This window comes from Aspergillus viridinutans (genome assembly GCF_018404265.1).
Source record: "Aspergillus viridinutans IFM 47045 DNA, scaffold_5, whole genome shotgun sequence".
In the NCBI taxonomy this organism is placed as follows: Eukaryota; Fungi; Ascomycota; class Eurotiomycetes; order Eurotiales; family Aspergillaceae; genus Aspergillus; species Aspergillus viridinutans.
Window position 1 is genome coordinate 1,573,947 of NW_025091221.1, and position 24,314 is coordinate 1,598,260.

The window sequence follows — 24,314 nt, forward strand, 5'->3', positions numbered from 1 at the left end:
CATCCAAGAATCTGATTCAGTTCAATCAAATTCAAAATGGTCGTCCTCAGCAAGCTCCTCAGCAGCATTCTCTTTGTCTCCCTGGTCTCGGCGGCTGTGATCGAACGCCGGGCAACGAGCATCAACCAGGCCTTTACATCCCATGGCAAAAAGTACTTTGGCACCTGCAGTGACCAAGCTCTGCTCCAGAACTCGCAGAATGAGGCCATTGTGCGAAAAGATTTTGGCCAGTTGACGCCGGAGAATAGCATGAAGTGGGATGCTACTGAGCGTAGGTCTCTGTCACTCTGATTGACATAACGTATTGACATATCTCTGTTTAGCATCGCGAGGAAACTTTAACTTTGCCGGTGCTGATTTTCTGGTATGCAATTTGGTCATCTCTGTCGAGTACATACTAAGTTCGAATAGGTCAACTATGCCAAACAGAATGGCAAAAAGGTCCGCGGGCACACTTTAGGTATGCCCCAGTATTCACCATCTCAAGGATATAGGATAAGCTGACAGTGTAGTCTGGCACTCCCAACTCCCGTCCTGGGTGTCGTCTATCACCGACAAGAACACCCTGACCTCGGTGCTGAAGAACCACATCACCACCATCATGACCCGGTACAAGGGCCAGATCTACGCCTGGGTAACTTGCCATCTATCCAACACGAAGCCAGCTGCGCTAATATGTCCAAGGACGTCGTCAACGAGATCTTCAACGAGGACGGCTCCCTCCGCGATAGCGTTTTCTCCCGCGTGCTGGGCGAGGACTTTGTGCGGATTGCCTTCCAGACGGCGCGCTCTGTGGATCCCTCTGCGAAGCTGTACATCAACGATTACAAGTAAGCATTTGTTTTGCTGGATGTGAGCTGTAGCTGACCGTCAAAGCCTCGACTCGGCTAGCTATGCCAAAACGCAGGGAATGGTGACTCATGTCAAGAAGTGGTTGGCTGCGGGCATTCCTATCGATGGAATCGGTGAGCTGAATATCACCTGTTGTGATGATGTATACTGACTCTTCCTGAAGGCTCTCAAACCCACCTTGGTGCAGGAGCTTCCTCTGGCGTCAAAGGATAAGTTCCCCCTCTTGGTTTGTCTACGTAACGCTGACTCCGTGCACAGCATTGACTGCCCTTGCCTCTAGCGGCGTCTCGGAGGTCGCTATTACTGAGCTTGATATCGCGGGTGCTAGCTCCCAGGATTACGTCAACGTATGTCTCTTGCTCGCCAGGTGCAGGGTAATCAAAGCTAATTAGAACAGGTTGTCAATGCATGCTTGGGTGTCTCGAAATGTGTGGGAATCACCGTCTGGGGGGTGTCGGACAAGGACTCGTGGCGCTCCAGCTCGTCTCCACTGTTGTTCGACAGCAACTACCAGCCCAAGGCGGCGTATAATGCCATCATTGCTGCCCTGTGATGTGGCATTATGTATGGACAGTTGTACATATGGTGCGGGGTTACACAATTCAATCATCCTTGCATAACAGAAGCACTGTGACGGGCATTGGCAATCCCAATGAAGTATTGATGCGCTGTCAGCAATATGCAAGTGCAGTCGCTGTGACAGACACTCCGCCTGAATCGGAATGTCATCGTCAGCTACACTGATTATAAATGTCGATTCCTGCCCGCTCCCAGATTCCAGCAGACAATGGCTCCATACGTTCTCATCGCTATTGCCGGCATCCTCAGCCATGTCCTTTACTTTCGACATGGCGAGCATCATGTCTACAGCCATATCTACCTCGCTCTCTTTGTCGTTTCCACCACCGTCGTCTTCGTATTCTCCCACTACAGCTATATCCTGGTCTACCTTGCCAGCCTTTATACCAGCATTCTAGTATACCGTCTCCTGCTCCACCCCCTGCACTCCTTCCCCGGCCCTCGCCTCGCCCGCGTATCAAGTTTCTGGTCCATCTCCCCAAAGCGCAACGCACATCTCACCCTCCAGGCCTTGCACAACCAATATGGCCCAATCGTACGCACCGGCCCCTCAGACCTCTCCATCATCTACCCATCCGCCGTCGCAGCCATCTACGGCTCCCAATCCCCCTGCACAAAATCCTCCTGGTACGACCTGGCCTACCCCTCCCGCCCTCTGCAAAACTGCCGCGACATCAAAGAGCACAACGCCCGCCGCCGGACCTGGAGCCCCGCCTTCAGCGATAAGATGGTCCGCGGCTACGAGCAGCGCATCAAGACCTACCAGCAGCAGCTCATCGCCCAGCTGACCACCTTACAAACCGTCGACGTCCGCAAGTGGATCTACCTGTACAGCTTCGACGTCATGGGCGACCTCTCCTTCGGTCGCGGGTTCGACTGCCTCACCACCGGCCACGAACACCCAGCCATCACCCTCCTAAACGCAACCATGAACCAAGTCGGCCTCTTCTTCCCCCCGTGGCTGCAACTTATCCTGTTGCGAATCCCCGGAGTCGCAAGGGACTGGTGGCGCTTTCTGGCCTTCTGCAGCGAGAGGCTCCAAGCACGCATGCGCATGGACGTGCAGATCCCGGATATCAGCGCCTCGCTGCTCGCCCCGCTGAAGGGGCGGGAGCCCACCCCAGCGGAGAAACTGATGCTCGACGGCGACGCGCGGCTGATTGTCGTGGCGGGCAGCGATACCACTGCCGTGACGCTGTGTGCGATTTTGTATGAGCTCGCGCGGCATCCGGAGCAGATGCGCAGACTGCGGGAGGAGGTTGAGCCGTTTGTTGACGACGCGGGAGAGGTACGCGGGGCTGATATTGCACTTTTGGAGCATCTCAATGGGGTGATTAATGAGGCGTTGAGGATGTATCCGGCTGTGCCGTCGGCATTGTGGCGGAAGACGCCCGCGGAGGGGATTGAGGTGGAGGGGGTGCATATTCCCGGGGAGATGACGGTGTATTGTCCGCAATATGCCATGGGGAGATGTAAGTCTACGTCTGTGGAATATGTCAGGAGATGTTAATCCACGGCACATTCACAGCTGAGCTATGCTATGTACGACCGGACGAGTTTATCCCTGAGCGATGGTACAAGTACCCGGATCTGATCAAGGATCGCTCGGCGTTTGCGCCGTTTACCCTGGGTAGATATCCCCTTGTGACTTTGATATACTGAGTACTGACTGCAGCAGGTCCGTATAACTGTATCGGCCGACCACTGGCGTTGCTAAACCTGCGTACTACAATCGCGAAACTGATAACGACGATTGATGTAGGATTTGCCCCGTGGGAGGATGGACGCGCGTTTGAGCAGCAGGCGCAGGACAATTTTGTGCTGTACATGGGGCCGCTGCATTTGACTTTTACCCGGAGGAAGTGAACCTTGAGGCGTAGGTCAATCATTATAGTTCAATGCTACTGTGTGGCACACAGGATACGGTTGTGTGTTACTATCAAACCGGAAAGAACAGCTCTGCATGGACCTGACCCAACTATCCTAGAATACGCGAGTGGTATAGGAGATGCATTTCTTATAGTTAGATAGGCAGCAGATACCAGAAATGGCAATATTGAAGCTGTAATGACTTATAGCACTTGTAAACGAGCTAATCCTGAAAAGGAAGCACTGCATGAAATGAGGGGCATCATGTCAGACTCTACAAGGTTGAAGCCTGACGAGATCGTGTGCACAGCCGAGGCGCAGCGTCTCAAGAAAACGTCCGTCTGGCATGCTCGAGTTGCTCAGGCGCTCCTCCTGCATGACAACTCCAAGGCAGCTCTCGAAGAATTCCAGATCTCTCTTGATGAACATCACAGGAACCCTATCCTGAGCAAACAAGCGCTATCTGTGATTCATAGAGACATGGGTCGCGCATGTACCGAGACCGGAAGGTACAAGGAGGCATTAGAGCAACTGATCTTGCCGAGTCGCTGCATGACGCCTCCTGGGAGCGTGGCTGGCAGGATCCTGTCGGCAAACTGCTAAACACAGCGCAGATGGAGCACTTTGCGAAAATGACCGACAAAGCTGCTGCCACCGCAAATGAATGAGGCCTGGGAAGTGTTCATGGGACAAAAGGAGGATTATCGAGACAAGTATACGCTGTGTTCGTTCTTTTCGGTCTTCCTGGAGCTGCGCCAGACACACCGCGTTCACGATGTGCTCGGTTTTGCCGTTTCACATCCTCAGGAGTTCAGGTGGACCGAAAAAGAAGGTTTGGCCGAGTTCCTCACTTCAGTACTGACTTGGATGCCCCGTACAATATATAGGGTCCTTCACTATGAGCGTATGCGGGATGATGGGAAGCTTATTGATCTTGTTGCCTCGGCTGCGGCCAGACTCGAGACCTCAGTGGGGGAAATAAACAGTGAGCTGGCGACGGCGAAATACTTAATCGAAAACGGCCGGGTCAGCGAAGGAATCCAAGCTTGGTACGAGGTTGCCTCCCCCGACGACCCCGATGTCTTGGATATGAGATGGTTTTGGGCGTGGTCACAGATTCGCTTAGCGGCCGTGTGTCTATATCATCCAGAGATTCCATTCTGCGACGGGTCCCCTCTGAGATTGGATAAAACGGCCGAGTTTAGTGATATCTGTCTGGTGATCTCGAGTTGGCTGCGGGATCATGGTGATCTTGTAAACGCCCGAACAGCTCTCCGCGGACGTGTGAAGGAAAGTATCGAGCTGTTATTGGATGATGATCCTTCCAACGATAATGACGCCTTCATCAGCCTCTTGCAGACATTTCTGACGGCTGCGGACAGTGATGAAGATCTGAATGGGGCCTTGTATTTGACCAAGGCCTGGTACAGGGACTATCTGCGGGGAGCGCAGAAAGACAATCCCATATCCGAAGCCGTGGCAGTGTCTTGCGATGACAGCGGGAATTTTCAAGACGGCGTCACCGAATCTTTGAACCAAGTGCATCTTGCCGATGACGAGACACAACGACCGGATGAAGAGGTTTCTGAACGCCAGACCCCGTACACAATCGAGTATTTCGCCGAGTGTTCGAACTGCAAGTGTGATATGAGGTCGATATGCCACTGGTACTTGTGTCGTTCCTGCCCATTCATGATGCTGTGCGATTGGTGCTACCACGATATCCAGTCAGCCATATGCCAGTCGGGTGCGTCCCATCCCCCGGGCATCTGCGACCCTCGGCACGAGTTTTATTATACCGGCCCTCTGAACGTGTGCCTGAGGGGATGATGGCCCTTGAAAGTTCCGATGGCAAGATGCAGACGATATGGATCGAAGAATGGAAGGATAAGCTGTCGGAGAAGTGGGGGACGGTGGATTTTGCCTTTGAGGGGGGTCTGTCGGCCTGGTGTATGCGAGTATTGCCGGAGCCACAGAGATCTCGGTGGGCAACATTTTTCAGGTAGAGTAAACATGGAAACGGTGGCCTATTTCATGTGCTCTCAGTTTTCTCTGGCTACCAATACATGGGACTATCCATTGTACAGGAAGCTTCATATGCAGCGACTTGGTTAATAATATATATGGAGTATTGAACAATGATAAGGTTTATAGTCAGACATTGTCTCTCTACTTCTAGTCTCTAATATGATATAATCATATAGCCGCCTCTATCACATCACAGTCAGTCTGCTCACTCTATATTCCAGGGCTGATAAATCTCTCTTAGAGGAGACCAGTTAAGGTTACAGTAGCCTACTGCCACTACACTCCTCCTATGTTAATAGCATAAGTCGTGACTCGTGAGCAGTAAATCTGCATACATACATAAGTGATGGACACTGAGATAATTGACCAATGAGACAGTTCTCCAGAATCTTCCATTGGCCGATCATTGGTAGGTTTGACCCACGTGGCCACACCAGCCAATAGCAATGGAATATCTGCTTCACAATAAATCTTAGTGGACGGTAATTAGGCAGAGACAATAAGACCATGGACGCCATCAATAGTATTTCTCTCTTCCTATCACTTCCGAAGACAAGGATGCGCTGGTGGAAGGAAACAGAAAGAAATTTCCATCCCCTCTTCCCTTTTATTTCCATTCATTATCATGTAGTTAACAGTTATACAATATCATAATTCATATCAATCTACTCCAGTCTCCATCTATGTAATAATTGCCAGTCAACTTGGCACACACCAAATTACTACTATACTACTATCCTAGTAGGCTACTATACTACTAGACTGAAGAGGAATGGGCCTAACCACCCCCGCCATCATCGTCATTGTCATCGTCGCCTGTCTAGCCGCCGTCTCGCTGGGCGCCGCGCTCACCCGCCAACTGTACCCCGCCGAAGATGAGCGCCCGTTCCAGCCCTCGCATGCCCAGGAGATGTATATGCGGTCGGTGCGGATGAGGAATCTGGGGGTTTTTCATCGCGAGAGTCGTGTTTCCTCTGTGGGGATCGGCAAGGATGTGGAGAGTCGATGTATGTTTCTCTTACGGTCTTACCTCAAAAAGCTTCTGGTATGCTGATGATGAGTAGATACCCTTGAGGAGGCGAGTTCGAGGGGATAAATCTATATATGATTTGGATTGGATTGCTTGATAGATGGATGGATGGAAATTGATTGAGTCAGATTGATACCTATGGGCTATGGCGTTATTATGATTGGTGATATGATAAGAATATGATACGAGTCCAGATACCTGTTACTTTGAATATCTACATATGATCGTCGCGTAAGGATGCATACAACGCAGTGACTCAGCTGCATATGCGACCAGATTCGCCCGCCAGGTTCCGCCTTCTTGGCAACCAGAGGAATCCTCTTGGCAACATCCCCTGATTGGCCCCCGGGTGCACGTCTCTCGTCTGGGCGCAGACTGTGGGGAATCGCCTCGTGGAGAGTTTGTCAGATACAACGATGCAGGCAATGTATGACGGTGCCAAGCGAGTTGCCCGTGCCAGTGCCAATGCCCGATTCTCGGCGCCAAGGGGGTCGCGGTGATGAGTTTTCGTTGTGGTGGGGTCCTGGTCTTCCTCGGGATGGTTTATAAACAGGCTGGTCCCTCTGCTTCTCAGTCAGTTGATTTTCTCAATTGAACCCAAGTGCAATTGAGAGTAAGCATGGAGAAAGGCGATGTTCCCGGCTCTGGCTCCGGCCAGGCCCCCCTCTCCCAACCAGCTCACACTCTTCCCTATGAGACCGTCCTCAAGGAACTCTCCACCAGACTCGATGAGGGTCTCACCCCCGACGAGGCCACTCGTCGGCTGCAGACGTACGGCCCCAATAAACTCGACGAAGGCGAGGGCGTGTCCGTGGCCAAGATCCTCGTCCGGCAGGTGGCCAACGCAATGATGCTAGTTAAGGGGCCCACTTTGCTTTTGGCGTGCAAACGAACTTGTCTGATCCAATTCTAGGTCCTCATCCTGGCCATGGCGGTCAGCTTTGGCATCCAGTCGTGGATCGAAGGCGGCGTCATCTGCGCCGTGATTGTCCTTAATATTGTTGTTGGCTTTTTCCAGGAGTATGCTGCCGAGAAGACCATGGAGTCGTTGCACTCGCTTAGCTCGCCGACGGGCACGGTCTCCCGTGGTGGTCAGACCTTTTCCGTCCCCAGTGCGGAGATCGTCCCGGGGGATATGGTCGAGTTGCGCACGGGCGATACCGTTCCGGCTGATATTCGGTATGTCCCTCGCTCCCGGATCTATTGTACTGAAGTGAATCTGATGAATGAAGACTGGTAGAAGCAGTCAACTTCGAGACAGATGAAGCCCTTCTTACCGGTGAATCCCTCCCCGTGCAGAAAGACTGCGACGCCATCTTCAAAGACGACACCGGCCCCGGCGACCGGCTCAACCTGGCCTACAGCTCCAGCACCGTCACGCGCGGCCGGGCCCGCGGCGTGGTCATCGCAACCGGCATGGCTACGGAGATCGGCTCGATTGCTGCGGCCCTGCGCGCGGGCGACAGCCGCCGTCGACCTGTCAAGAAGGGCCCCAACGGCGAGACCAAGAAACGGTGGTATGTGCAGGCGTGGACGCTGACCGGGACGGACGCGGTCGGTCGGTTTCTGGGCGTTAATGTCGGGACGCCGCTGCAGCGGAAGCTGTCCAAGCTGGCGATCCTGTTGTTTGGGGTCGCGGTGCTGTTTGCTATCATTGTGATGGCATCAAACAAATTCGCCAGTAGCAACGAAGTGATTCTGTATGCGGTCGGCACGGGGCTGAGTATGATCCCGGCGTGTTTGGTGGTCGTGTTGACCATCACCATGGCCGTCGGTACCAAACGCATGGTCGAGCGGCATGTCATCGTGCGCAAGCTTGATTCTCTTGAGGCTCTGGGCGCTGTGACAGACATCTGCTCTGACAAGACGGGCACGCTGACGCAGGGCAAGATGGTGGTCAAGAAGGCGTGGATCCCAGCCAAGGGGACGTACTCTGTTGGCACCAACAACGAGCCGTTCAACCCAACCGTCGGGGAGGTCACTTTCACCCCTGTGCCACCGGTGCGCTTCGACGAGGAGAAGGAGGGCTCTGCGATCGTCAACCTTGAAGAAACGGCGAGCAGTGACCCCCGGCTCGAGGAATTCCTCAACGTCGCCGCCATGGCCAACCTGTCGCACGTGTACCGCTCCGAAGAAGGCGAGTGGCACGCGCGCGGGGAGCCCACCGAGATCGCCATCCAAGTCTTCGCCGCGCGGTTCAACTGGAACCGCGACCGGTGGACCAAGGGCGAGACTCCAGTCTGGCACCCAAAGGCCGAGTTCCCCTTCGACTCGACCGTCAAGAAGATGTCCGTCGTCTTCTCCCGGTTCGACGGCCAGACCGAACGCAGCATGGTCTTCACCAAGGGCGCCGTCGAGCGCATCCTCGACACCTGCACGACCGTCATCTGGGAGGACGCCTCTACCCCGGTCGATCTGACAGACGACCACCGCGTGGCTATCCTGCAGAACATGGAGGAGCTGGCGAAGCTAGGGCTACGCGTGCTTGCGCTAGCCCACAAGCCTTACGCGGAAGCAAACCGGCTGCTCGAAGGCGCGGACCTGCAGCGCGACGAGATCGAGCGCGACCTGTGCTTCCTCGGCCTGATCGGGCTGTATGATCCGCCCCGCCCCGAAACCGCCGGCGCCATCCGCGCCTGCGCCCAGGCCGGCATCGCCGTGCACATGGTCACGGGCGACCACCCGGGCACGGCCAAGGCCATCGCGCAGCAGGTCGGGATCCTCCCTGCGGATTTGGGCAGTGTCGCCGCGGACGTGGCCGACGCGATGGTCATGACAGCGGGGCAGTTCGACAAGCTCAGCGACAGTGAGGTGGACGCATTGCCGACCCTCCCGCTGGTGATTGCGCGGTGTGCACCGCAGACGAAAGTGCGGATGATTGACGCGCTGCACCGCCGGGGCAAGTTCGCCGCGATGACAGGCGACGGGGTGAATGACTCTCCCTCGCTCAAGCACGCGGACGTCGGCATCGCGATGGGCCAGGCAGGCTCAGACGTAGCCAAGGACGCGTCAGACATTATCCTGACAGACGACAACTTTGCGTCGATCCTCAACGCCATCGAAGAAGGCCGGCGCATCTTCGACAACATCCAGAAATTCGTGCTGCATTTACTGTCCGAAAACATCGCGCAGGCATGCACGCTTCTCATCGGACTGTCCTTCAAGGACCTCGACGGCCAATCCGTCTTCCCGCTGGCGCCCGTCGAGATCCTCTGGATCATCATGATCACATCAGGCATGCCGGACATGGGGCTGGGCATGGAGGTCGCCGCGCCGGACATCATGGACCGCCCCCCGCAGACAAAACAGGGCATCTTCACCTGGGAAGTCATCGTGGACATTCTAGTCTACGGCGTGTGGACCGCCGCGCTGTGCCTTGCGTCCTTCTCGGTGGTCGTCKGGGGCTTCGGCAACGGCGATCTCGCCCGCGGCTGTAACCGCGAGTACTCGGCAGAGTGCGACCTAGTCTTCCGCGCGCGCGCAACAACATTCGTCTGCCTAACATGGTTCGCGCTCTTCCTGGCGTGGGAGATGGTCGACATGCGGCGGTCGTTCTTCCGCATGCAGCCGGGGTCGAAGAAGTACCTGACGCAGTGGATGTATGATATCTGGCGGAACCAGTTCCTGTTCTGGTCGGTTGTTGCGGGGTTTGTGACGACCTTTCCCATTCTGTATATCCCAGTCCTAAACCATGTTGTGTTTAAGCATACGGGGATCTCGTGGGAATGGGGGATTGTGTTTGCGGAGGCGGTGCTGTTCTTCCTGGGGGTGGAGCTGTGGAAGTTTGCCAAGAGGGTATATTTCCGCCGGGTGGGCGGGAGGAAGGTCGATCACGGTGTGCTGGCTTAACAGTGCCAGGGGTTATTCTCTGGTAGGTAGGTAGTAGATATAGACAGAACTAGGTAGATAGATAGGTAGACAGTAGGTAGAAAAGTTCTGACTGGTTGACAGCCATGACACCAATCCTTCCACTTGTATCTACTGGCCATCCTAAATCCCTCATACATGTATATCACTCAACTTCTAACCGAACCAACCTCCCCCTCTCCACCTCATACACATACCCGGTCACAACCCCCTGGACAAGCCTACTTCCCCGCAGAAACCTCACATTCTCCCTCACACTCTCCTCCAGATCCTTGAACGGCAGGAACTCAATATCTGAAGCATCCTCGCCAAGCTCCTCTTTTATCTTCGCTCTGATATCCTCGTCGCTGAACGTGAGCATCCCGCAATCCGTCTATCCCTATCAGTAAAAGTAGTCAAGAACAGGGAAGGTGGTGGAATACATGATGAATGATAACAACCTCCTCCGTCCCAAGCAACCGCTGCGAGATTATCAGACTGCGGAGGGCCTCGCTGGCTCGTCCGCCTGCGTTGCGGATGATGTGTGCGTCGCCTTCGGTGAGGCCGAGGCGGAGAAGACGTCTAACCTGTCAGTCTTGGGAAATGGAAGTGATTAATTGGGGGAGGGGGTACCGATGCGGGCGTCCATGCAAGTGACGATGGCCAGTTTGCTAGGCTTGTTAGTTTGATAGCAGTTGGAGAGGAGTAGGGTAGGGTACGTACCGTTTTGGGGGGATCGGGAGGTGGCCTTTGTTGAAAGAGGCGGCGTACTGCGCGTTGGCGGCTTCGATGGCTGCTATGTTGGTCATTTTGATAGTTGTATATGGATACGTACAGGATGACAGTGAGATGGTGTTCAGACAGTCTGTATATATGTATTTAAGCCAGATGATCTCGCAATTCACCCCGCAAATGGTGACGGATTGAGTTTCACTATACTTCAATATAGACAATTCAATACAGACAGATGATATAGACGATACATCAAGCCTCCTTGTCATCTTGGCGTGCTTGCTTCCTCCATCCATGCTCCAATCCCAGCACCTTTCCAGTAATAATCCCCTTGACGGTAAACAGCGTATTGACAATGGCAATAATCACCAGCATCAGCAGCAGCGCCGTCGACCACACGTCAAACGCAGGCGAATCCATAATATTCCCCAGCTGCACCGCACAGTTCGTATACACGCCCTATCGACATCAATAACCCATGCATCGCAAGGAAAGGAAAGAAGGACCTACCCAAGGAAAAACCAACGACCAAGCCCCGAGACTAAACGTCGTACTCTTAAAACCCCCCGGCTGCGCCGCCAACGTATGCAAAATACTAATAATCGCAAAACACCACCAAAACGTCGCAAACCCCCACGACAGAAGCCCCGCAAACTGACTCACCGCGGCAATCGGGCCCGCCGCCTGCGCGCGCAGCAGCGTCCCCCGCGCATACGCAGGGAAGCTCTTCTGCACCGCATTCCCCAGAATCTGCAGCGCGAAGCCGCCCTGCCCGAATGGCCCGCAGAGTATCATATCCTGCCACACTTTTTGGGGAGAGGGCTGCTGATCGGAGAAGTGCTGGAAGAGGATGACGGCGTCGAAGCCGAGGGCGAGGGCAATTCCCGCTCCGACGAGGAGGTATGAGACGATGATGATGGGGACTTGGAGGCGGGGGCTGAGCGCGGCGGAGGTGCTGATTGCGCCGCCGCCTGCGGCGCAGGTTAGGGCGGCGATAAGCGGAAGTAAGATGGCTGGGGGGACGCGCTCGAGGCCGCTGGGTTGGAGTTTGAGTTGGACGTAGGGGATGGCGATGAAGGCGAGGGTGGAGAGGAAGGCGTCGATCCACCAGAGGACGTAGACGCCTACTGCGACGCCGTGGGTGCTGCCGTACTGCAGGGCGACCATCTGGATGATGGTTGTGTAGGTGATGGCGATGCTGGCCAGGCAGGAGGTCTCGATGAGGTTATGGCGCAGTTCATAGGCGACTTCCCTTGGGTAGCGGATGAGGCGCAGGATGTACAGGAAGAGCGTGATGGCGAGAAGCACAATAGTGTAGATCCAGACGATCTTGGCTAGGATACGCAATGCGCCAAACTGGTAGTGCAGTTGGTGGAGGATGACCGAGATGATGCCGGTCCCTTGGGGGATGAGGAACCATTGTGGGGAGAAATTAAACAGCGCGCGGGCTGGAGGATAGGCTGGAGGATCTGGCATGAGGAATATCAGTGTTTATCAAGCATGTAGACTATATTGACAGTTGAGTCGGCATCATTTATGAGCAACACTAACTATCATTTATAAGGCGGAGGATGTCCGGATGACATCACCGACATCATTCTCCTGGTCTCCCCGCGTCAACAAAGCTTATTTCCAGGATGTATTGATAGATACATCTCTGAGCAACTTTGATGCTGATTGATGTAATTGACAACATCACCAACTACTCAGGCAGATTATTACCACGTACAGAGTCTTACCTGTCCACATCCTCTCCGCCTCCTCGTCTGGGATCTCAATATCAAACTCCTATATACCTCTTCTGCTTTTAATCTGTAAGTCAACCAGGTCAAGGGAATCGCAGCTCAGATTATCTATAAATACAGTATCCATCGTTGCCTATAGAAGCAGTATGTCAGTTGGGGTTAAATTAAGCTTGGATAGATAGGTTAATGCCATTGTTCAAACATTTTTGATAAGAAATTCTTCACTCTTTCCTCGACGCTGGCCATTGTATACTGTGTGCAGCTTTCATGTATCAATATTGCAGAACGGTATGAAAGGACAAGATGGATTACAACTTACAGTAGGGTCTCTTCTCTTTAATACCACGCCAGATGTTTGCGGAATTCTGGCGGGGCTGGCTGGGATGTTGATCTAGATGAACAAGGATTAATCTAAACGACTTGCCTGGCTAGATTCTTCGACCAATAAGCCTCAAAGCATTGATTTGGACTTGGACTTGGGCTTGGACTAACCTCCAAGATCAGGCAAATCACAACACTGGAAGAGTGGGTTGTCTCTGCTGGGTTTGATCGGCTAGACAAGGCGTGCAGCCATGATGATCTTGGATCCACAGAAGTCACAGAGTATAGGGCATACAGAACCCCTGGCAAAGGACTCGAACGAGTCGAATTCCACCCGAGCAAGTGAGAATCTCATGAAACATCCTTTTATAGGCCAAGTCTCCAGGGAAATCAGGTACAATTTCTATACGATACGCAAGATATATGGCTGTTTATCCCTTCATTTGACTTGGCAAGCTAGGAAGAGCCCATTTTTGCATCCATTCACTCTCCATAACCTCCGTCGCAGTTGGCCTCTCCTCGGGCCGAAATGCAAGCATAGCCCTCAACATGGCCAGCAGGGCAGCTTGCTCCTCCTCTTCCACCACTTGCGTCTTGGCCTCCTGTCTTGGCTCCTGCACCGAGTCGCTGAATCGTTGCTCCCAGGTCCTTGGACTGGCACCGCTGTGTCGTGTTCCATCCTCGTTGAACCATCTCGTCCGGGAATCCCATTTCACCCACCACTCCAGAGGTAGCTTGCCAAGCGCGTCAACCTGTTCTCTGATTACCCAGTCGACTGACGGATTGAATCCCTCAAACAGCGGCCGCTGCCCTATAATTTCCCAGATAGTGCACGCAAGCGTCCATATATCAGCAGGAAACGAAAGTGGCCTTTGAGGTTCGAAATGAACTTCTGGGGGAACCAAAAGGGCTGGAATATGAGAGTAATGCCGCCTTGTCGTAGCCGGCGTAAAGGACTCTCCATAGTCCGTGACGATTATTTGAGCTTCTGACGGAGAAATCTGCTCGCTCGCTTTTCCTAGCCAGACGGGCACGACAACATGGCTTGGGACACCATTCGGGAGTGGACGCTGATCTAGACGTTCCACCGGCTCGGTATGAGGGCGTCCACATTGTTCGTATAATCGCTCTGGCGAGAGAGTGTCCATGCTCTCGGGGAGACGGAGTAAGATGTTGCCGGCATGAAGATCTGCGAGTTTAGCATGAGGGAGAATGGAGAACCGGAGGGTTACTTACCCGCATGGACGATCCCCTGCGAGTGCAGAAACGCCACAGCTTGGACCAGTTGGGCCGCGATGGCTCTGGCTACAGGCAGCTGGAAGAGTCGAGCAGACGAGGCATCTTTGGCTTCGGCGAGGCTCATCATTCCCGGCACGGTGACGAAACACCGATGGATCCCATTGGGCCCGGAAATGGAGAACTCATCTAGTATGCGAGGTATATATGCGGCCCCGATGTGCGGCTTTGCTTTCAATTCTCCGATGCCTAGTTGACGGAGGATGTTGCTTTCTTGGGAATCTGCTGGATCACCTGCTGCGACTGTGATCTTGATGGCAACATATTTTTCGGCCTCTTGGTCTCTTGCCAACCATACAGTTGAGTATGTACCGAAACCAAGCTTATGGACGATGCGGTATCGATCATTCAGCCACGCTCCGATTGTTATGGGATGGTACCCTCCTGGACGGTACCGCTCAAGCTTTTCAACATCGTCGATGGGTATATACTCAACATTAGGAAGGGTGTAAGGGATGCCACCGGTAATACCTGTAGCTGTGAAGGATCTGACACGTGGTAATGTCCAAGACGCGGTGCGGGAGGTACACTTTACAAAACACCATGAGCTGATCACTGACAACCTTAAAGATATTACGGCAGACTATAGCTACAATGTGGACTTTTGGTATTTTTATAATGATTACATGCCACCACTCCTACACTCCCTATGGTTACACGCACTGCACTATCCCTAGTATAGTAAAATTAAAATATCTTATAGACTACTACTTATGACCAGAGCAAAGGTAGTAAGTAGATATTTAACTAAAAAGCTTTAATTCTTAACTAAATATTAGGTCCAGTCAGATAAGCCTAGTAGATATCTAGGTATATGGTAGATGATTAAATAAATCCTTATTACTATTATATGCATTGTATGCTCATGGTAAAACCATATACTAATATAACACCTATAGAGGTATATAGATATTCATACTTTTTTATATAGTACTAAAGGTATCTAGTAGTCAGGTCTTAGTACTAAGGATCTAGGTTTAGGATGGAAAAAGATTTTCTCTATTAGTAATAGCTAGAAATAAACCTACAACCTCTAGATAATAGATTTTTTTTAATTTTAGGCATAACCTAGTATATTTAGTAGTAGATTTCTATAAGGGTACCTTACTATTAATAGTTCCTAGACCTTATTACACCTAAATATATTGCCCAGGCGTAGTAAGGCTATATATCTATAAAAAATAAAGAAATCTAAATATAGAGGATACTTATAAGATAGTAAAGAATATACTACTTAATATAGTACTTAAGAGTTCTATCCTAAGTACTTAATATTATAGCCCTTAGGATATTATCTTCTTTCTCTACTTAAGTTAACTAGCTTTTATAAAGTTCTCTATCACCTTTAAAGTATAGGAGCTAGCTATATTATAAAGGCTATCCTAGCCTTTAAGAGTATCTACTAGATAATCTATCCTATACTTATAAGCTAGCCTCTTACTCTTATTAAGCTAATTAATATCTTAACTAATTATTATACTAGGACTATAGTCTTATTATTAATATTAATATATTTAATACCTACTTCTAGGTATAGACCTCTTTTATAGGTGCTACTATAGTAGTACTTAATTACTAGGACTATTAGTACTTAATATACCTTCTTAAGCCTGTTACTAATAGTTATAGTAATATTACTAAGTTAACTAGCTTTTATAAGGTTTACTATTACCTTTATAAGCTTAGAGTCTAGCTATATTATAAAGGCTATCCTTACCTTAATATTAATTTTATTATTAAGGGCTTGCTTAATGTAAATACTTAGTAATATACTATTAAAATTAAAGATAAAGCTACTAGAAAAACTAAGAAAATAAGTATAGAGATCTACTTTAAGAAGAAGTATAATCTAACTTTAAACTACTAGGAGCTTCCTATAGTTAAGATAATTAAGAAAGGTATTATCTACCTAATAGAAGTCTTAACTATCTATAGACTCTACTAATATCTATAGAAGTTAAATAAGTATTAGACTTTATATATAATTAAGTATATATATTATTAAAATTAAAGATAAAGCTACTAGAAAAACTAAGAAAATAAGTATAGAGATCTACTTTAAGAAAAAGTATAATTTAATCTTAAACTACTAGGAGCTTCCTATAGTTAAGATAACTAAGTAAGGTATTATCTATCTAATAAAAGTCTTAACTATCTATAGACTCTACTAATACCTATAGAAGTCTTAATTATCCATAGACTCTACTAATACCTATAGAAGTCTTAACCATTCACAGACTCTACTAATATCTATAGAAGTTAAATAAGTATCAGACTTTATATATAATTAAGTATACTATATCTCATCCTATAGATTAACTTAATTCTATTTATAAGTTAAAGGTAATACTTAACTATATAAAAGACCTAGTCCTAAATACTTTTAGCCTTATAATTAATAGTAATATAATTTATACTAAGGCTTATCTCTTGCCTAGCCCTTATATTTAGTTTAATAGAAATTAGCATAACCTTAATCTCCTAATAGCTAGCATGCTTTCTAGTAGATTTAGCTACTATAATTATATAATTAGATTATAATATTAATTACTATATATTAGGTTAAGACTAACTTATATATAAACTCTCTAATAAGAAAGAAACCTGCAGCCTCCTATATTACCTAGAAGGTAAGCTTATAAATTCTTAGATAAGGATAACTAAGATTATAGTAAACCTGCCTCACTAGTTACTAGAATAAAGGCTTATATATTAGAAGACTTAAGCTAATAGGGTTCCTCTTAACTTAACTAATTATCTATATTTAGGTTTATTTATTCATCTTATCACTAAGGGTCATCACCAGAGGGTTAAACTATCTAAATATTAAATATTAATTATATATAATTATATATATACTATAGTATATAGTCTACTGGGGCCACACCCCTTTATAAATAGAGATCTAAATCCATGCTGCAGAGGGTGAAGGTAGCATAAACCTATAACTATAGAAAGAATAAGAATAAAAGATAAAGCCTAGCTAATTAGAAGGTAGGATAGTGATATTTCTAAATAATAATAAAAATTAATTATATAGCCGCGTACTAATTAATGTAATAATCTCTAAATAAAGAAGTATAAAGGCTAAATAACTTAAATATTAAATTTACTATTAAGATATTATATAGGTTGAGCCTAGATAATAATAAATTTAATAATATAAATAATAAACTTAAATATATAGATATTACTCTATATTTATTTAGCTATGGCTTACTTCTATTATATTTGTCTAGTAGGTGCATCTAAGGTTTCTATCTTAGTAAATATATTATTAATATTATTAGAAGGTAATCTAAGTACCTTTATTACCTCTTTATCTATCTACTATAGTTCCTCTAGGGGCTGCTATTCCTTAGTTAAAAAGTCCTAATATAAATACTTTTACTAAAGTTAACTATGCAGCTCTAATAGTATACTATTTATTATTAGGGGAGATAATTACTAACTCTTAGCTTTAATTAAAGATAGGGGGGATGATAGCTAACTCTTAGTTTTACTTAAAGCTTAGGAGGTTAGTCCTATCTACTAAGAGACTACCTCTATTATATTAGCAGACTCTAATATTAAGGTATTACCCTCTAATTCTTTCTTTATTAACCCTTTCTTTATTTACTATATCTTAGTAACTAGTTCCCTCTTAATAACTAGCTCCTTCTTAATAGTATACTCTTTCTTAATAGTATACTCCTTCTTAATATTATACTCTTTCTTAATACTATGCTCTTTCTTAATACTATACTCTTTCTTAATACTATACTCTTTCTTAATACCTAGCTCTTTCTTAATATCTAGCTCTTTCTTAATACCTAGCTCTTTCTTAATTCCCTTTATCTTATTCTTTTATAGCTCCTTATCCTATAAGTCCTCCTCTTCTAATTTAGTAGCTAGCTCTTAGTTTACCATATAAATATTTACCTTAAATAGTATAATCTAATTAGGCTTATTATAATAAGCCTTAGTATCCTATATTATTTTACTAGATAACTTAGCTAGGAAGTACTTAATAAGTATCTTTTTAAGTATTCCCTTCTAGGCACTTTACTTAATATAACTAGGACTATCTTTTAGTTAGAATATAGATAAAATAAAGACTTTATTACTATTCTATATATACTAGTTTACTATTTCTCTATATCTATTAATAAGGTCATCAAGGAAAGCATCTATAGTTATAAAGATTTAATTTAGTAGAATATTTATAGAAAAGTTTACTAATACTTATTAGAATATTTAAGGTAATACTAGGTTAAGCTTATACTTACTACTAATAAAAGTCTACTTCCTATATTTTTTAATACTATAATTATTATAGGATGTACCTATCTAGACTTAAAAGTTAATCTACTAAAATTTACTTTTAGGCTTCTCTAACTTCTTTAGCTTCTCTAGCTTTTCTTTTTTCTTTTTACCCTCTATTAGTTCACCACCCCACAGACTAAGAGATAGATATCTAGTATTTAATTAAGTAGATATAGCCTCTTAAGCATTTCTCTACTATATCCTTATAAGGCTACTAGTCCTATTAAGTAATATACTAGATATTAGAACTTCTAGAATTAGGCTCTCTAGAGCTAGGTGCTTAACCTACTAAGTAAATATTATTAGTAGACTACTAACTAATACTACCTTATTATCTAAATTAGATTTAGATAGAATTATAATCTAATTCTAATCCTAATACTTATTCAGGTTTACCTTACTATAATAGGGATAAGTATTATTATTTATACTTTAGGTATAATAGTAATACCTAGGCTACTTAGTATAGTAAGGTATCTATAGCATCTTAAAGATAAAGAATAAGGAGTTAAAATAGTAGAATAAGAGGTAGTAATATTTAGGTATTATTTAAAAGGAGTTTAAGTATATTAATCTACTTATATACTTCTTTTTAGCTCCTAATAATTATTTAGTTTCTTCTATATATTTCTATGCAAATAGTGATCTGCCCTAAGGTTTATATAAATATAGAAAGATTAGCTTAATAGTTCTAATCCTTTAATTAATATGTCCAAATTACGGTCAGAAATATGTAGAGAGTAGAATTCTATAGAAATTAGTTATTTTACTAGTATTAATTAGGTATAGTTAACTATAGCTAATATTATAAGTAGCCTAAATATCCCCCTTTATTCTTATCTTATCTATATTAATTTTTTAGTATAATAGTGTTTTATCACAAAGATAGTTTATTAGATAATTAACCTAGAACCCTACAAGAATAAGATTATTAAGATAGCTATAAAATAAATCTTAATATCTTATATAGCTACCTATTTATAGGAGCATTATAATATATTAATAAATAGAAAGACTATTAATTACTAGCTCTATGAATAGGGTATCTAATAGAGATTAAAGTCTGATAATAATAAAGCTATCTACTACTAAATTATAGTATTATTTTATAAATGCTGCCTATTAGACAGAAATATTATAATAATTCTATAGAAAGAAGGTTATAAAATTAATATAAGAGGCCTTGCTAAGCTCTATAGATAGATGAGCCTTAGGAGATAAATTTATCTATAGAACTAAGAGGAGGCTAACCAGGCACTGCTAGCTATTATATAGAAGGAGTTAGATAATAGAAGTATTAAAGGGTTAGGCTATAGCCTATTATATATATATTTTAGGAATAAATAGCATCTTGCTTCCTAGTATATCTTATTTCCTATAATTATTATATTAATTATAATATTATAATACTAACTTTAATAGTAATTAACTTTTTACTATAGTATAGAAGCTAGATCCTAATAAAGTTACCTATTAACTAAATAACCTCTAATAATATTATGGTAAATACATTATCCCTAGGCTAAATTATCTCTAGTTAATTAATGGATACTGTAAGCTATAGTTTTAGGGTATAGATATATATACTACTATTAATATATACTCTTAATATATTATCTAGATATATATTAGCATCTTAAATCACATAGCTATTAGTATTCTTTAATAATATCTTTATACTTTAGATATATAGCATATCTTACTGTAGATCTTATATACTAATAGAGATATTAAGATACCTCTTATTATATCTACTTACTATACCTTTATCTAAAAAATTTAACCAGATGCATCCTTTAGAGGGTGCTTTTAATATAGAATAAGTACTACAAACTAGCAGATTAAGGTATAGTAGGGTTAGTTAATAAAGTTAGTTCTATTTCTCTAGTAGGTATATTAATCTAAACCTAAGGCTATATTTAACTTTTACTAAGTATAATTCTAGGACTATTTTATAGAGTTATTAAAGGGTTATTTTAACAAGGACTCTTTAGCTAACTATATTACTCTTCTAGTAATCTATATACTTATACTTTAGTCAGAGATCTATAGATTTATCTACTTATAGAATTCCTATATAATTCACCACTAACCTTAATAACCTAACTATATCTCTAGGCAACCTGTCATGCTGTATTACTAGCTAGGTAATAATATTTAGGACTATAGCTTAGAGCCTAATATATCTATCTTAGAAGACCTCTGGGCAAGACTCTCTTCATATAGTAAGTATATTTTAATATATTATAATCTATTTACTAATTATCTAAAGATATTAATGACTACTTACCCTAATTAATAAAGAACTAGTATTATAATAAGCTTTAAAGACTTAGCTACCCTTCTATTATTAATAGTTTATAGGTGCTATCTGACAGCACCTAAATATATAAGTAAGCCTATCTTTAATTATATAGATGTATTCAAGAATATATTATATCTAGTGAAAATCCTATATTAAAATAACTTAAACTACCTATAGATACTTAGAATTAGGAAGGCTTTAATATCCCTAAGATAGATAAGATTAATATCTAGAATAAAGGTCTTGATCATCTTATAACTAAGCAGGATTTCACTTTTAATAAAGAATAGATATTTATAGTTATTAAATTCTAAATATATAAATATTTTATATCAACTACCACTACAGTATATAGTTAATCACTAATTATGTATATATATTAGTAGCATTAATTAAACCCAGAGAGGGAATTATATATATATATAAGGTATTACTAAGTATATTTCTAACTCCAGGATATAGACTCCTATTATAGTACTTAATATAATATTAACTAGATATTAATTAAATACAAAGAGGGCATGTATATAAGAGGTATATATATATATATATATATATAAGGTATTACTAGTTATGACTATAGAAAGACTAGTATTTCTTATTTAACTCTATAGGGTGTAGACTCCTATTATAGCACTTAATATAATATCTACTAGAAGCCTATAAATATATTAATTCTACTTAATAATAAAGTACTTAGGTAAAGGATATAAAACTATCAGCTCCTTATTACTAAATACTAGTTTATTAAAGTCTATAGATACTCTATTAGTAAAAATTATATCTAAAGCCTTAATACACCCCTATATAAAAGTATATAACTCCCCTTTAATAGTAAATCTATACTTAATAAAGTTATAGTTATCAGGCTACTAATCTATAGGTCTAGGTAGATTAACCTAGTTATTAGTATAAGCCTATTAGAGAGTCCTTATACATGCATAGTCTTTATTAGAGAAATACTTATAGGGTTTTTTCTATAGGATCTTATTAACTAGCATAGTATTAAGCTAAGTAATCTTATAGTAAAAGATATTAATATTATTAACTTAATAGATTACTTACTACTACTATATATAGCTAGTTTAGAATTTCTTACTATTCTTTTATACTTTAATATACTTCTTCTTAACTAGAGATTTTAGTATATCTAGTAGTACCTTAACTTTAAAACTCTTAATATTATCTTACCTATATTACTAGTCTAGTAGAACTTTATTAGTCTTCTCCTTATTCTTCTATACAGGGTTACTATTATCCTATATTATAAAAATACTTTACTTAGTATAACTAAGCTTATCTATAATATACATAGCTACTCTACTATTTTTAACTCTATTTAATTATTAGTATTAATTATTATAATAATTAGTATAGATATTACTTACTACCTATCTATAATATACTTCTTTATTCTTTTTACTAGACTAGCCTACTCTACTTTACTAGCTATCTAATAGTCTTTAGTTACTTTAAGCTAGAGAACAGCCCAGCATATAGCTTAATAGTCTATATTTTTTATATTCTTAATCTTCTTTTTAGTTAGTAATATATTATCCAGACACTCCTAGACTTTCTTTATTAAAGGGTGGTTTAATAGCTTAGTATTAGACTTTCTTTTCTAACTAGTAAGCTAGCTAGGTTTCACACTAGGATATTTCTTTATAAGATCTATCTATAAAGTAGTATATTAATTAGTATATTAGTTTAGATAAGAGTAATAATCTAAAGTAGATATCTTATAATATTTATAATATAAATATAACTTACCTTAGACTTACAGTAATAGTTATTAAGGTTATAATTTAAGATTAGACTAAGCTATATTAATATATATAGAGTAGTTTAATATAGTAAGGCAGTATAAATATAGTATATATTTAAGAGATAGTAAAAGTAGAAGGTTTAAGGGATAATAGAAGTATAAGAATAATAAGAAATATATTTAAAGTAAGATATTAGTAAGATACTAGTAAGGCCTAAGTAAAAATTTAATATATTATCTATTAATAATAAATAAAGAATACTTTAGTATTAATTTAGCTAAATTAGGAAATTTCTTTATTCTATACTAATATAATAAAACTTAACTACTTTATACTATAGTCTCCTATCTCTAACTACTATTATACTATAATATTAACTCCTCTCTATCTATTCTTATTAGTCTTATTATATCTAAGTCTTACCTTAAGATCTCTTAGAGCTACTAAGTCTATATTTTATCTCTACTATTCTTAGTTCTTTATTATTACCTCCCTGCTATACTTATTAGATTAGTATATTAAGTACTACTATATTATAGCTAGAAGCTATACTACTATTACTACTTATAAGGCTACTACTATTACTACTTAAAAGAAGAATATAGCCTAGAAAGTCTAAAGAGATATATATAAGACCCTCTCTAGCTAGAAGAGTATTATTTTTAAGTATAAGAAAAGATATAATAAATCTAGCAGTATATAATATATCCTAATATATTTAGTATTAATAATAAGTCTAACTAAGAGTTAGCTACTGCACTCTATAAGATTTAATAGTATTAGAAAGGTATTAATCTTCTTATACCTAAGCTTCTCTTCTAGTATCTAGTTAGAGAAATTACCTATTTAATTAATAATTAAGAGTAGCTATAGCAGGCAACTATCTTAATAGTCTTATAAGAGGTAGTAAAAGTAATACTAATCTAGGAGTTTATAAGTAAGAAACTCTGTTATAAATATTATACTTAATATACTAATAAATATTATTAATAGTAGTTAATCTTACTACTATTCATATAAAGTGTATCACCATCTAGACTAAAGATATATATTATATTTAATAGATATAGTAATATATGACAGGCTATAGATACCCTAGCTATAGAGACTAAGATAATAAGGCTCTAATAGCTTTATAGTCTATACTATATACTTAGGTCTAGTCTATAATAGGAATTAAAGCTTAATAGTATTATTATAAACTTAGTTTTATTAGATAATTATATCTCTAATAGCATAATAGTTTACTTAGAAATAGGATAGATAAATAGCTAGAACTAAGGAGTTCATTCTATATATAAATATATATATTTTTCTTAGGTAAGTTAGGTTACTCAACTATTAATATACTATATAATAAACTACTATAATGTGTAAGTATTTAATATTTATACTATCTAAGTATTTAATTATATCTCTCTAGGTTTACAAAGATACTACCTCTAATATATTATTAGTATGCTGCCATAGTAACCAAGCTTTACTATATGTAGATAGGAAGTTTATGGAGGTAGTGGTAGTAGGTAATATATATAGCAAACAGTAAAAAAATCCAAAAGTCCATATTGTAGCTATAGTCCGCCGTAGATATACCTTTCCTCATGACACCAACTCAGCATCAACTGATTGACGGCTTGGGA

The 24,314-nt window shown here is 42.6% G+C and overlaps 9 protein-coding genes across 9 annotated transcripts; 6 read left to right on the forward strand and 3 right to left on the reverse strand.

Moving 5' to 3' along the window:
* Positions 1-36: 36 nt before the first annotated feature.
* Positions 37-1,405, forward strand: Aspvir_007468 (endo-1,4-beta-xylanase; the record flags this gene model as incomplete). The annotated part of the gene is made up of 9 exons (XM_043270650.1): positions 37-271; positions 324-364; positions 412-460; positions 513-634; positions 685-830; positions 877-965; positions 1,016-1,033; positions 1,111-1,199; positions 1,250-1,405. The coding sequence occupies 9 exons, from the start codon at positions 37-39 to the stop codon at positions 1,403-1,405; spliced, it is 945 nt and encodes a 314-aa protein (XP_043126585.1).
* A 234-nt stretch (positions 1,406-1,639) lies between these two features.
* Aspvir_007469 (cytochrome P450) lies at positions 1,640-3,297 on the forward strand (the record flags this gene model as incomplete). The annotated part of the gene is made up of 3 exons (XM_043270651.1): positions 1,640-2,903; positions 2,960-3,061; positions 3,110-3,297. The coding sequence occupies 3 exons, from the start codon at positions 1,640-1,642 to the stop codon at positions 3,295-3,297; spliced, it is 1,554 nt and encodes a 517-aa protein (XP_043126586.1).
* Positions 3,298-3,552: 255 nt separating this feature from the next.
* Positions 3,553-3,968, forward strand: Aspvir_007470 (uncharacterized protein; the record flags this gene model as incomplete). The annotated part of the gene is given in 2 exon segments (XM_043270652.1): positions 3,553-3,765; positions 3,777-3,968. The coding sequence occupies 2 exon segments, from the start codon at positions 3,553-3,555 to the stop codon at positions 3,966-3,968; spliced, it is 405 nt and encodes a 134-aa protein (XP_043126587.1).
* Positions 3,969-3,984: 16 nt separating this feature from the next.
* Aspvir_007471 (NACHT domain protein) lies at positions 3,985-5,130 on the forward strand (the record flags this gene model as incomplete). Its single annotated transcript, XM_043270653.1, has 1 exon — positions 3,985-5,130. One exon carries the CDS (start codon positions 3,985-3,987, stop codon positions 5,128-5,130), a length of 1,146 nt encoding a protein of 381 aa, XP_043126588.1.
* Positions 5,131-6,100: 970 nt separating this feature from the next.
* Positions 6,101-6,424, forward strand: Aspvir_007472 (uncharacterized protein; the record flags this gene model as incomplete). The annotated part of the gene is made up of 2 exons (XM_043270654.1): positions 6,101-6,335; positions 6,393-6,424. 2 exons carry the CDS (start codon positions 6,101-6,103, stop codon positions 6,422-6,424), a joined length of 267 nt encoding a protein of 88 aa, XP_043126589.1.
* A 553-nt stretch (positions 6,425-6,977) lies between these two features.
* On the forward strand, positions 6,978-10,207 carry Aspvir_007473 (cation-translocating P-type ATPase; the record flags this gene model as incomplete). Its single annotated transcript, XM_043270655.1, has 3 exons — positions 6,978-7,214; positions 7,272-7,537; positions 7,591-10,207. 3 exons carry the CDS (start codon positions 6,978-6,980, stop codon positions 10,205-10,207), a joined length of 3,120 nt encoding a protein of 1,039 aa, XP_043126590.1.
* Positions 10,208-10,370: 163 nt separating this feature from the next.
* Aspvir_007474 (beta-class carbonic anhydrase) lies at positions 10,371-11,013 on the reverse strand (the record flags this gene model as incomplete). The annotated part of the gene is made up of 3 exons (XM_043270656.1): positions 10,371-10,598; positions 10,648-10,786; positions 10,928-11,013. The coding sequence occupies 3 exons, from the start codon at positions 11,011-11,013 to the stop codon at positions 10,371-10,373; spliced, it is 453 nt and encodes a 150-aa protein (XP_043126591.1).
* A 175-nt stretch (positions 11,014-11,188) lies between these two features.
* Positions 11,189-12,412, reverse strand: Aspvir_007475 (putative malic acid transport protein; the record flags this gene model as incomplete). Its single annotated transcript, XM_043270657.1, has 2 exons — positions 11,189-11,395; positions 11,447-12,412. 2 exons carry the CDS (start codon positions 12,410-12,412, stop codon positions 11,189-11,191), a joined length of 1,173 nt encoding a protein of 390 aa, XP_043126592.1.
* Positions 12,413-13,433: 1,021 nt separating this feature from the next.
* Positions 13,434-14,843, reverse strand: ap3 (putative aspartic-type endopeptidase; the record flags this gene model as incomplete). The annotated part of the gene is made up of 3 exons (XM_043270658.1): positions 13,434-14,191; positions 14,239-14,775; positions 14,834-14,843. The coding sequence occupies 3 exons, from the start codon at positions 14,841-14,843 to the stop codon at positions 13,434-13,436; spliced, it is 1,305 nt and encodes a 434-aa protein (XP_043126593.1).
* Between the last annotated feature and the right edge of the window lie 9,471 nt (positions 14,844-24,314).